The sequence below is a fragment of the Helobdella robusta genome, assembly GCF_000326865.2.
Source record: "Helobdella robusta unplaced genomic scaffold HELROscaffold_15, whole genome shotgun sequence".
In the NCBI taxonomy this organism is placed as follows: Eukaryota; Metazoa; Annelida; class Clitellata; order Rhynchobdellida; family Glossiphoniidae; genus Helobdella; species Helobdella robusta.
In genome coordinates, this window is record NW_008703839.1 from 3,588,411 (window position 1) to 3,603,008 (window position 14,598).

General features: G+C 35.1%; 1 protein-coding gene across 1 annotated transcript in view; it reads right to left on the bottom strand.

Annotated features, from left to right (window-relative positions):
* Window positions 1–4,730: 4,730 nt before the first annotated feature.
* The window catches only part of HELRODRAFT_128997 (hypothetical protein), a gene marked incomplete at both ends in the record, with an annotated part of 57,920 nt that continues 48,052 nt past the window's right edge, over window positions 4,731–14,598 (bottom strand). Inside the window, 5 exons of the mRNA XM_009015318.1 lie at window positions 4,731–4,936; window positions 6,531–6,720; window positions 7,167–7,226; window positions 8,531–8,730; window positions 11,943–12,134. Of these exons, the coding sequence (XP_009013566.1) occupies window positions 4,731–4,936; window positions 6,531–6,720; window positions 7,167–7,226; window positions 8,531–8,730; window positions 11,943–12,134 (848 nt within the window). The remainder of the gene's footprint in view (window positions 4,937–6,530; window positions 6,721–7,166; window positions 7,227–8,530; window positions 8,731–11,942; window positions 12,135–14,598) is intronic.

A 14,598-nucleotide genomic window follows, 5' to 3' on the forward strand; every position in this document is an offset into this window, starting at 1 on the left:
AAAAATTGTTGAACTTTCCTCTGGAATAAAAACTGATCCCTGCAGCGTAAGAATGTTGAAACCAAGTTTTGTTTGAAAACACCGGAAATAGTAGAGAAATGTATACAGTCGAAAGATGGTTACAACCAAGCATGGAGCAATAATTAAAATATTTCTCTCGAACTACTGATTGAAAAATGAACGTGAATATTTTAATTCAGATTATCAGAGAACGTGTGCCTGGCAATTTTAATTATATCTTAAATTCGATGAATCTGTTATAAATCATTTATTTAGTAGCATATTCAAACAACAATGCAAAGTTAGTTGCACCATGCATGCATGTATGACATTTCGATTTAACGACGTCATTACGCTCATTAAAATGTTGGAAAACCCAATGACTCATCAATTATTCCCCATTGCAAGAATTACTAATAAGTGTATTTCTCACTTAAATCCGTGTACTTCAAATTTTTTTTAATTTTTTTTTCATTCATCAAAGTTGCACATGCATATACATTTTTTCATTCAGTTGAAGAGTTACAACACATGCACACAAAATATTTCAATTGGGTTGTTATAGGTCAAAAGATGCGTTGTTGAAGTTGCACACAAGAAAATATAATTAATTAATCAAATTTTTATAAAGTAATTTGTTAGCCGGTTAGTTGATCACTTAATTCATACTCACAAAATGTAGGTAGCTATTGATGGGAATTGACTTAAAGAATGAATGAAATTAACATCTTTGTACGATTCAATGAAAAAAAAAACATTTACATCGTTCTATAGCTTGTGAGGATGAATCAGTTTGATTATGTGATGTAGTGAGACAAATGTCTTGCGTGTGGTGAGACTAAGGAGCTGTTCATCACAAGTCGGTGGTCAACGGCGAAAGTGCAATTTTGTTGGCTTCCTCGTCTTCTGAGTACAACTTCAAATCATTTGCTACGATGAATTTACAAGTGTGTTGCTGCTGTTGCTGCTGCTGATAGTGTTGTTGCGGTTGTTGCAATTGTTGACGTTGTTGTTGAGTTTGTTGTAGTTGTTGCTGCTTACGGTATGGTTGTTGATTTTGCAATATTTGTGGTTGAGATGGTTGATGTTGCAGCATTAGTTGTTGTGGTTGTTGATGTTGCAGTATTTGTTGTAGTTGAGGTTGTTGTTGTTGCAGTATTTGTTGTATTTGAGGCTGTTTTCGACGTTGTGGTTGCGGAATGAATGCTTCGATTTCATGTTGTTGATGTGAGGTAGTTGTTTGTTTCATCGCTGGGAGATAGCAAGATTTGAATTGCAGTTGCTGTTTTTGAGTTTGTTGTACGTTTATGTTTTCATTGTTGCATGTGTAATTTAATCCGCTTGAGTGTGCATAAGATGATGGTGATGACGCAAAGGAGGATTTTGTAGAAATAGATGGTCGCTGATAACTTGTTTGGCCCATCATCAACTTTTGAGGGTTTAACGTTTCTAAAGTGTTGGTGCAATTTGCTGTTGGGACTGGGCTTGATGTTGATGACGCTGTAGCTGTTAATGTTGTTGTTGGTCTAAACGTTGTTGCCGTAGTCTCAATGTTTGAATTATATTGCGCTGTCGGACAATGAAATATATCTTGAGATCGATTAAGATGACGAGAGTTTATTGACTTGTTACTGAAATGGTTATCGCTTTTATTATAAGTACAATGGTTGTCTTGGTTGTTTCCACATCTCCTTAAACTGTTGATGCTGCTGTTGAGAACGCCTGCTTGATGCATAGTGGCCGAGAGTGGTTGGTGATGTTGGAAGTTAGCAGCGTCAATGGAATGACTTCTGTAGTCTCTGGAAACGTTGGAACACTGTTGTTTGCTGGTCTGGTTGTTATTATTTTTAAAAGCAGAAGCACTATAGTTTTGTTTGTTGTTGTTGCTTGGTTCAGGTTTGAAATCTGGAAGTAGTACACTAGTCTCGTGCGTGTTGGAATGTTTTAAAGTTGCCTGTTTTTGTGCAATACCTTCAGCGCAAGTTTTATTAGTTTTGTTGAGAAAATCATAGTCAGTGTTTGTGTTACTGTTCATGTTATGATTGATGTTGTTGCTGGTGCGTTGGTTGCAGGCAGTGAACAACAGTGTTTTCTTTTTGGAATTGTAGTCGAATGTTGAGATATCGTCTGATGCGTTATTGCTAATTATGTCGTTGTTTAAAGAATCTGCTCGGTGAGTGAGTTTTTGAGTTTGTTGATGCTGAATTGCATCTGGTTGGTGCTGTTGCTGGGAATGTTGTTGCGTATGTTGTTGTTGTAATTGTTGTTGTGGTTGTTGTTGCAATTGTTGTTGTGGTTGTAATTGTTGTTGTGGTTGTTGTTGCGATTGTTGTTGTTTTGGTAATTGTTGTGGTAATTGTTGTTGCTGTCGGTTTTGTTTGTTCAAGTCGTTGTTGCCGTGAAGGTCTGAAACATATGAGCGAACATCATCATTGTCGGAGGGAGAATTTGGTTGATTGAGACTACTCAGCAGACCATCCATCAAAACTTTCAAAATTGTCTTCACGTCTCTAGATATTTCAACGAGATTCTCGTTCAAGTGACTCACTCGCTCGTCCATCTGTCGCAAAGATTTTTTCGTTTGAAGAAAGTTTTTTTGCAACTCGTTGACCAGCTGCTTGTCGTCGAATGTGGAATCGTGTTGGGTGATTGGCAGGGACGATGATGATGCCTTGGTGGAGGACGAGGTGCTCGATCTTCTGGCTTTTATTTCAGTTGGACTGGCTTCAAAAAATTAAAAACTTTAAATAAAATACTGAATCAAACAGATCTTTGCTTAAAAAGTTGATATTTCAAAATTTAGTAAACTGTTAAAACGTTTTATATTGTTATAACCGTGCTACCGAACGCACTAGATTCTAGCGTATTCTAAAATGTTCTAGTGACTGGAGCATTCTAGAGTATGCTAGAATCGGACCATCTAGAAGAATCTAGAAACGACGCTTGCGAAGAGTATATAAGCGCACGTCGCAAGAAGATTAGTGATTAGTGAAATCCGTGATTAGTGAAATCCGTGATTAGTGAAATCCGTGATTAGTGAAATCCGTGATTAGTGAAATCCGTAATTAATGAAATCCGTGATTAGTGAAATTCGTGATTTTGTGAATAGCGATTCGGTGAATTATTTAAAGCGATATTTGATTTGTTTGTTGACGTTGTCATAGCGATAGATTTTGAACAATTTAAAAGTTAATTGTTGCGTTAGTTTGAATTTGCTGGAAATAAACGATTAGTTGATTTCTTCTGTAAATAAAGTTTAATAACTAATAACTGTTTGGAGTATTTTATTCAATCGAAGATTTGAACCCGTCGCATCGTAAATCGGTTACGACAGCGAGTATTATAACAATATAATTTACGAAACAATTATTTACGCACTGAAAACTATCAAGAACATCAGACAATTTAAACATACTGAGCAGCGAAGAGTGAAACTCATGATCCCTGTTTGTGAATTTTTTGAATCTTCCCGCCTGATAGTGGGGTGGCGTTTTGACTTGCGAAGTTTTTACGTTCCTAAAAAAATATCAAATAATTTTTCCAAATAGAAAAGTTATTTTTAAAATCTTTCATGTTCTTCAACATAAATTTTTGACAAAACTTAAAAATCAAACGAGTCATGTATGAGAGCATGTACACTTGGAAGTCACTGCAATCAATCAAACACACATTAACATCTCTGTAAACAAAAGAACCAGCATCAAAAACATCACAGAAATATCGTGAAGAACATGAGTGAGCGAGCACTACATCCGTCTCTTCACAACAAGCACCATCACCACCACCGCTTACACAACCAGCAGCAGCGACAACGGACACACAAACGCTCACCTGACGTCTGATATTTTAAGATTCAGGATGTTCTCCTTGCCAAACGTTACCGTTTTTTTCTCGTTTTTATCCACTGAATGATCGATGCTGCTTTTTTTCTGTCTGTTATAAGTGATGTTATTGTTTGTGTTGCTTGTGCTTTTGCTATTGTTGGTGATAATATTGTTGGCAGTACAGACGTTTTTGTTGCTGTTGTTGTTAACGAGGGTTGGAAAGTTATCGGTTCTGTTGAACTTTTTAGCGGAATCTTTTATGGCGATGTTGTTGTCACTGCAACTATTAGGAATGATTCGTTTGCTCAGACATTGTTGGTTGTTGTAGATGTTGTCGTTACTGTCATCCGTGCTGTTGTTTATGTTGCAAATGTTGTCTGTGTTACTAATGTTGTTGTTGTTGGCGTTGCTAATGTTGTTGTTGGTGTTGTCAGAATTGATGTCATTGTGTTGAACAAAATTGTTATTGATGTTGTTGTTGTTGCTGTTGTTGTTGGTAGTGGTGATGGTGTTATCAGACCTGTTGTCGCAGTTGGGACAATCACTTGCATCATCACCGTTCAGTCGCTTTGCCAACAAATCAAAACAATGGTTTACTTTTTCAGACGATGCGAGGTTTTTGTTTGGCTTTTGTTTACTCTCATCCTTGAAACTTTTGTTACTGGTGCCACCACTATCATTATCATTGTTATCATCGCTATAATCACTGACATCATCATTTATATCGTCCAAACTTTTGTCATCCTCCGTTATTCTGTTATCGTTGGTCAGTGCATCAACATGATCATTAAGACAACTTCTATCAAAAGCCTCATCGCCATCATCTTCATCATCATCTATTTTACCGTCTTTCAACGTTATTGATGGCAAGATGGTGTAATTTTCATCATTTTCTTCGGCATCAACGTAACCTTCCCGAAGAATGTAGGTCAGGTCGTGAACTAGGTCAGTCTCGAACTTTTCGGCCATTTCTGGGTACATTGCTAGAATTGAGTGCAAGCCGTCAAGGGGAATGCAGAGCAGGTCGCAATACGTTAGCGACTTCACCTCGCAGTTCGACTTCACGATCGGGTCTGTGTATCCAACGTCGGTTCCAAATAAATCACCTTTTCCTGAAACAATTGGTTGAGTGAGCGGTTAGGCTATTAGGAACGTAACGCGATAATTGGTTGGTTGGATTGAGTAGTTTGTTAATGCAACAAATTTATTGGTTGAAGTTAAAGTTCAAATGATAGAGTGTCATATTCAAAAGTTATAAGTCATCTTTTAATAAATAAAAAATCATCTCGTCGCAATTATCGTAGATCAAAATTTTTAAATTTGTAAGGTAACTTCGCGAACGCATATTCATTTAAAACCAGTTTGTTGCTAATCAGATTGTCAACAATCCGCCATGATGTCTAGCCAATGTGTTGCGAAATGTTTCAGTTAAAGAATGTTGAATTTATTTTTAAAAAAAATGAGCAAACAGACAGTAAGACGTATGTGACATTGGAGATGCTTTATTTTGGAAGGCTTCGCTGGGGATTGTTTGCTAAAAAAAGAAAAACATTTACCTACTTTGAACATTTATCTTCGTACATGGTCTGCACGTTTGTTTGTTTGTATTTGTGTTTGTTTGTATTTGTTTGTATTTATGTTTGTTTGTATTCATGTTTGTTTGTATTTATGGTCGTCTGTTTGTTTGTATTTATTGTTAGTTTGCTCGTATTTATGTTTGTTAATTTGAGTATAACTTTAAAAATTGGTGGCATGATAGCATAGTGATAAAAAACGCAGCGCTTGGTCATACTATGCCGAGACTGGATTCGATTTCATGAAGAGCCCACTACAATTATATTTATGCATAACGTCTCATGTGTACGTAATTTCAAGCGTATTTCCATAAATCGTGCATGTGTATGTGTTGTTGATACTTCTAGACAATGCATGGGAAAGATCTGTTTTTTTTTTTCTCAAATTAGGAATTGGGACCCGCCGATCTTGCAAACATGTTTACGTGCTGTCTGTTTCAATAGCATGGTTATCGGGGTTTATTTTTATCAGTCTGATTGCTTTCGCATTTTTTTTTATGATGATTGAAGATTAATCACATTAAGTATTATTTCGTCAATTTTTCGTTTTGCGGTTAATTACATTTTTCTATTTAAAAACTTTGATAATAGATTAAATAACATTTAAAAATCTGATTCCAGGTATGTTAGAAACAATGCATTCAACACGTGTTGCCATATTAAAAAGTTAATCAAATGAATTACATCAACAAAAGTTTATAACGATCGAAGCAACCACCTGATCATTTATTTTGCTCTGAATTATTTTAATAAATGCTTATAAAATTTATAGAAACAACATTGGCAATAAGAACAAATAGAAATTAAAACTTTCACAACAACAACAACAACAACATCATCAGCAATATCAACAAAAATATCAACAACATCAACAACAACAACATAAACAACGACTTCGCCAGTCCTTACAGCAACTGCACCAGCCACAACAACCTCGAGAACATCTGCAGCGGCGTGCAAATGTAAGAATTTGAAAATATTAAAAAAAAAACAAATCGATAACTGTTGAACAAAAGCATCCCACAAGCCTGTTTACAATAACACGCACGCACTTACACACGCACATACACACAACAAACAAACGCTCACACAGCTAGCAAGCAGAGCAAATTATAAAATGCACTCAACTAACCCAGAATAGCAACAACCATGGATTCTTTTAAAATCTCCATCGATCCATTGATGACAAAATAAATGCACGTCATGACGTCACCCTTGTGAATAATGTATTCGCCAGGGGCACAAAACATCGGCTTAATCATCAGTGCGATGGCTTTCAGACAACCCTGGCTGGCATTCTCAAAGATGGGCAGAGATAGGACCTGCTCGTTGGAGATTTGTGTGTAGGGAAAGCGATTAATCATATTCTCTCTTGTTATTCCATAGGAAACTTTCACATTTTCAAATGCAAGTTTCGTTTTCATGAATTAAGTTAAACTATGTGACGGAGAAAAAGTTTTTGAAAAAATATTGTTAATTTTACAATCATCACCAATTACACTTGTTGTCTAAACGATAATATTGTCATATTTGCATTTTTAAGAATTTACAAAATTTTATTTATTGTTGTTTTATCACCATAATCATCCTAATCATCATCATCATCATCTTAATCATCATCATTACCCTCTCATCATCCTAATCATAACCATCTTCCTCATCATCCTCATCACCATCCTCCTCCTTCTCATCATCATTATCACCATCCTAATCATCATCACCATCACCATTATCATCACCATCATAATCATCATCATTTGGGAACTACCTCTCGGTGCATGTGCATGGCAATATCACCCTGCATCTCGACCGGAAAATCTTTCATTACCTACGAGTCATAACGTGGTTGAGCAATGATAAATGTTTGTTTGTATGTATGTATGTATGTATGTATGTATGTATGTATGTATGTATGTATGTATGTATGTATGTATGTATGTATGTATGTATGTATGTATGTATGTATGTATGTATGTATGTATGTATGTATGTATGTATGTATGTATGTATGTATGTATGTATGTATGTATGTATGTATGTATGTATGTATGTATGTATGTATGTATGTATGTATGTATGTATGTATGTATGTATGTATGTATGTATGTATGTATGTATGTATGTATGTATGTATGTATGTATGTATGTATGTATGTATGTATGTATGTATGTATGTAGTTTGGATTTATGTATGTTTGTACGTACTTACGTACGTATGTATGTATATATGTTTTAATAATATTATGATTATTATTAGAGAATTTATATTCTAGCGCCCTTCAAAACCTTTCAAAGACGCTTCTCAAGTCATGTGTTTTAATTCATAAGAAGATGAGTTTTTAGTTCTTTACGAAATTGTTGAAAAGTTAATCCAGACTGACGAAGGTGGCTTGGTAAATCATTCCAAACTGTTGGACCAGCGACGAAAAAATTCCTGTTTCCTACAACCAATTGTGTTTTTGTACCGATAGAAGATCCTGACAATCTGAACGCAACTGTGGACGTTGAACAGGTTTGAACCCATGCAAACACTTGTCAGACAGGTAACTCGGACTGAAACTATGCAATCGTTTGAATACCATGGTGGCGATTTTGACTTTGATATTTTGCCTAAAAGTCAGCCAGTGCAGGTTCAATAGACTCTGACTAACACGGTCAAACTTCAATCCACCAGTAACTAGATATATATTTATACTTCAATTTTGAATTGACTGTAGTTGGCATAAGATTTTGTTGGAAGTTCTATAAAAAACACTATTAAATTAGTCTAGCTTAGAATGAATGAACCCATGAACCAGACATTTGAATGTATTCTCATCAAGCAAATTTCCGATCTGTCTGAGCCTTCGTAGTTAAAACGAACATTCCTTGGTCAATTTTTGACATGATGATCCATAGACACATTTTGATCGAACGTGATTTCCAGATTATTGGCAGATGAACAAAACTCGATAACCGATGCAGACATGTCAATAGAGTTGAACGAATCATTTGCATTGTTGCCGGGTTCCGACAAGCAGAACGCTCAATTTTATTCAATTTATAAAAATTTACAATATTTATTATTTAATTCATTTCTAATAATTTTTTAAAACAAATTTCGATTTGAATGAAAATAATTTCCTACACAACCTCCTGCCTGTCGATGCCGCTGTTCAGTGACCAGGTGGTCTGGAAGTACTCCTGCATGCGTTGTTTCAGTGGGGCGGGAATGTGGTGGGCGCGGAAAAAATCTTTGAGGTCCCTGGTTTTAGACTGGTAGATGGCTCGGCGGGCGTACATTCGCTGGATGATGGCCGTCACATTTCCGAACACCAGCGCATGCATCAGCGCTGGTTTGGTGGATATTTCAAAGTTATGGAATATTATTTATACCGTGAATTTTGTTGAAATTGACTTCTTGCAATAAAAATTAATTACTTAGAAAAGAAATTAAATAAATTATTCAACATTTATTGTTATTCTACAGAATATTGTCAATGTTAGAAATAGGCAAGCGTTAATTTTTACATCGTGTGCCATCATTTTGTACCTAGAATAAAATCATCTTTTTTGTGTGTGTTGTTTTTGAAGGGGTATGGGTGTAATGCGGTCTGTTTAATTTGTGCGTATGTGTGATTTGCGTTTCTAATTCGTTCTGGATTTAGGCTGCGGAGAAACTGCTTGCGTGCGTTGCTTCAATTTTCGATCGCACCAATCCCCAGTCATGCTTGCAATGCTTTAAAAATTAGGCAGTTATTTACCGACGAAATGAAACTGATTCTACGGAAGTTCATCTATTCAAGATGAAAGTTGCTCTACTGTTAAAGTTATGTTTTAATTATTAATTTTAGAATTATTTTGAAATTAGAACCAAAATCACAATAGCACGCACATGTAACATTCAATCAATAGCAATCAATCAAAGACACAATTGAAGTTGCATGTTAATGTTAACTAATGTTTCTACGAAATATGAACAAGTGCATCTTATGACAAAACCTATGATTCAACTCCAAAAAATTCTACAGAAATATGAAAAAATGCAAGTTTGTTTAAGAGCGTATTATAGAGTTATATAGAAGTTTTCGTGCAGATTTGCTTTCAATCATTCTTTTGTGTATTCATGCAATCGATAGAAGGGGACGAGCGGTTACAAAAATGTTCACTTCAATTTGAAGTTTCTCTTGTAGAAGCAGTGCAAACCTTTTACATTGCAAACATCAGAAATGGACAAGAAAAATCTTTAAATATCATAACGCAAAATATTAAACGTGAATTTTTATTATTGATTCATATATGCACGAATTTATACGTCTCTGTCATCTGTTGTGTACCCTCATTCTTATATGACTTTTATAAATCTTCCTTCTTTCTATCCACCCACATTCAAGCTTGAATTTTTATACTGCCTACATTTTCAAGCAAACATGCCTCAAAAAATAGAAAAAGTGAATATTCTATTGGCCATTTGTGCAATTTCGAAGGCCTGCTGATAAATAAATAAATATAAAAACGAACGATTGAATGTTAAAGAGGATGATTATAATTACTTGCAGGTGCATGTGCATGAGTGTGTGCGTGCATGTGCATGAGTATGTGCGTGTGAGTATGTGTTCTTGTGCGTGTGTGTGTATATGTGAGCATGTGATGATTTGGACTACAAACAAGTCTGTGGAAAACATGACTTTTAATCAAAGCTACTGAACTTCGTCAGATGCCACAGCCAGTGAATCCACTGACTGACAACAGCCACCTACGTTGCCGACCGTGCAAAATAAAATAAAATGTCAACGAGGTTTTTTACATTAGCATTTGCATTCCCAACACCGCCCCTGTTGGTTATGACGTCCTATCAAAACTTGCCAGAGCCGGTGATGCTGTTGGCAAAGTAAACGTGAACGTCTGGAGTGGAATGAGCGTGGAGTTGTGCTGATCCGAACATGGCTGAGTTCTATTGTTTGGTTGCAAAGAATAGAAAACTATTGTTGATACCAAATGCTTCCAAAAAATTGGTCATTTAGAAAAAAAAACTTCAAATTGTTTTAAAAATGTGTGGTAGAGCGGGCATGGAGGTTCTCCTCATACAGGCTTAGTTTTAAAGAACGGAGCTCATCAAACGAATGCCAGTTTTGAGAATACTAATAAAATCCTTTTTGAAACACCAAACACAAGCAGACAGTGACCACCGACTGATAAAAATTAAAAAAAGACTTTGTTCAGCACTGGGTGACTGAAGGAAACAGAAAATAAAACAGCAGCATAGATTTGTGGAACATGTTCGAACTGATGTTCACCTGGACAAAGGCTGTTTGCACACATGGAAACACATCAACAACGCGATCCATCGTATTAACGGAGCAATGCTGACTTGTTGTGGTTGTGATGGGATGAGTGTCAATTTTTTGCGTTCACTCGAGATGCATGAAAAAATTTGTGCTTGCGATTATGTGAAAGTTACTAATTTGTCCAATTTTGCATTGAAAAATTGAAAAAAAGAACACGACCAAGTGCAACGACACTATGCATATTCCTGAAGTTCGGGTGAATGTGAAAAATAACATCTCTTTGGATTAATTGTTTTTTATGTAATAAAAACATGAAATGTGTAAAAATGAATAGAGATAATGTGGGTCAAGGTCATAAATTAAATGGAGCAGTGATGGGAGATAACGATCCTCTCGACTTGACAGCGAATGAAATACATTCGACAACACCTTGAACTCAAACACGGCAATGCAAAAACTAATAAAAACCTGAAGACAAATGAAGGAATCCGTGAATCTTTATGTCTATATACATCTCTATCTACTTGTCTATATAAATCTCTATCTACATCTCTATCTACATCCTTATCTACATGTCTATATACATGTCTATCTACATGTCTATCAGCATATCATTATTGAGGCCGTAACAAAAAAGCATAAATAAATTCCATTGGAACATTGCTTGCAAACTAGCTAATGATTTTAGAATTTTTATTGAAGATGTGTGCAAGTTGTATAGTTGTATCACGGATATTACTTCCATTGTGTCACGTGTTTATCTTCATTCTTGTGTTTTTTTTTATAGTGTGCTCTCATCAAACTAACAGATATCAAAGGAGCAATTGAAACAAAGGCGTTATTTGTGAAAGACGTGACAATGACCCCGCCTACTTTTGTAAATCACCACAAGTGCTCTAATCTACGCCTGAACATTGTACATTAAATTGAAAATTTATGTAAACACACGAAATACACATTGGACATAAACTTAATCGTGCTCGTAAAGATAGGATATTGGCCATGAGATGTCCTACAATCATACACAAATACACACACACACACACACACAGACAGACACACACACACACACAGACAGACGGACGGACATAATTTGTATCGGACAATAATTATTTATTGATAACGCACGTAAAAGTGACGATCGTTCGAGTCACGATGTTTTGTTTATGGTCGTCATTTAACTTGTGTGACTGATGCTTTATTAGTTTTCGCTGTACAAACAGACATGCACACAACAAAACGCCGAAATGTATCATGTTGTACGGATTTTGTCAAACCTCCGATAAGCATGGCGATGACAGAGAATATTTTTTCCGCGGTGGTGTTGGGCGAGACGTTGCCGAAGCCAACGCTAGTGAGGCTGGTGCAGGTGAAGTAGAGGGCGCTGACGTATGATACCGAGATCGGCGGAAGGTTCGTCTTGTTTACAATCGGCTCGTCAAGTTTCTCGGCTAACTGGTACAACCAACCTTGGAATAATGGTCATCGATTGATTACTGTGAAGTATTGATAGGTTGTCATCATTGTAAATAAATAAATAAATATAAATTAATATAGATAAATAGTGGGCTTAAACGTAAGTTATATATGTCCATATCAAAATAGCATTAAAAGACAACAAAAAGCAATCAAACAATGGAAGTTACCATTATTTCTCATGTAAAAATAATAAAAGTAACTAAACAAATGTGCAAATTGAAACTCGCTGCAAAAATCTTCTAAATACTTTTTTTCATAAATTGAACTTACATATTTCTATATTCTGATTGGTAAGAATTCAGACTTATTTTATTGTACAACAAATTGCTTCGTTCTTTCAAGACGGCGTTTATGTACAATATAAATATAAATCAGATTTATCCATTTATCTATCTACCTATCCACATATCCATCCATCTATCTATTCATCTATCTATCTATTCATCTGTCTATCTATTCATCTATCTATTCATCTATCTATCCATCCATTTTATTTTATTTTATTTTATTTTATTTTCATTATAGAGGACCAAATAAGTTTAAAATAAACTTGTGGAGAGGCCACCCTTAACTAAGTCATTAATAAACATAAAGGTTCAAAGGTTAGAAAATTAAAAAACTAAATTTCGGTGTTCAAATGCATTCAAATACTATATCGAAATTTTATAAAAATGTTAACTCTAATGAAATATATTCAGATAATACTTCTGAACCAGTCAAATAATCATAATAATAACGGACAGACAAAAACACACACGCACCACACACACGCACCACACACACGCACGCACAACACACCCACACTTCTATTCATATTTAAACAACAGCTATATATTAATGTATATAAATCGTTAGATGGTGGTGTCGGGGTGAAGTAAGTAAAGCTGAGATGCAACCTTTTTTTGAAGAGTTGCTTGTTTGTTATGTTATGAATGGCATGAGGCAAAAATAATTTCCAAATTTTAGGGCCAGTTGTTTTTAAACTTGTAGAGATGAGTTTAAGGCGAGTTTTTACTGAGTAAAAGATAGTGGTGTGTCTAGTTTTGAGAGTTTGAACAGATTCACTGAGTGTAAAAAAGTTAGAAAAAAAGGAGGGAAGTAAATTATTTAAGAATTTGAATACAAAAATAGCTGTAAAATAAATGTATAAACAATTAATCGACAAAATATTATGTTTACTAAAAAAAGAGCTAGTGGGAGAGAAAGGGTTCAAATTGAAGATTAAGCGTATAGCTCTTTTTTGTGACAATATCATACAATAAAGATGGGTTTTTGGTGAGTTACCCCAAATGGTTATGCAGTAAGTGAGATGAGGATAAATAAAAGCATAGTAGAGTTTTTTTAAGGCGGATTTGGTTAATTTGTGCTTGATTTTGTAGAAAAGACCTATGAGCTTGTTAATTTTAGAGGAGATAGATTGCAGATGAGATTCCCAAGAAAGATTTTCAGAAATGGTTATACCTAAAAATTTAGAAGAAGATGCACGATTTATTGAGATATTGTTGATATTAAGGTTTAGGTTTGGAGACAAATTTGATAAGATTTTTGGGCCAAAGATGATATAAGAACACTTAGAGTAGTTTATTATGAGTTTATTAGCAGAGAACCAATCAGAATATTTAGAGAGCACTTGGTTAATTGAATCAGAACAGTTTGAGATGTTATCAGGAGTAAATAGGAGGTTGGTATCGTCAGCATAAAGCAAACATTTTATATCGGTAGATACATTTTGGATATCGTTAATATAGATTAGAAAAAGTAGAGGGCCTAAGATTGAGCCTTGAGGTACGCCGTTTAGGATGAAGGCCGTAGTAGATTGGTGATTTTCAACGGAGACGTATTGTTTACGTGAAGAGAGATAACTCTTAATCCAATCGTTGGCTACGTTTCTGACACCATAAAGTTTTAGTTTGTTTAGTAAGATGTTATGATTGATTACATCAAATGCTTTGGAAAGGTCTAAAAATAACCCAACTGAAAGCTTTTTGTCATTCAACCTGGATAAAATGTGATGTATGAAATCAAGAGTAGCAAGCTCTGTGGAGTGGTTTGGCCTAAAACCGTATTGATTATTGCAAAAAATTTTGTTGGCCTCAAAAAAGGAGAACAACCTAGTATAAACTAATTTTTCAAGAAGTTTGGATAGTGGAGAGGGAAGAGAAATGGGTCTATAGTTATTGATGTCATCAGGTTTACCGTTTTTAAATATAGGAATAACTTTAGAGGTTTTAAAAGTATCAGGGAATACACCAGTGGACAAAGATAAATTGAAAATATGGATTAGGGGAATTGTTAAATTGTGAATTGTATTTTTTATTAAAAACATATTTAATCCGTCAACAGCAACCGATTTATTATTTTTCATCTTGGCAGTTAAAGTTATCAATTCAGAAGTTGAGATGGGGTAAAAATCAATAGAATCAGATAGAGAGCGGCTTATGAATGAAATCGGAT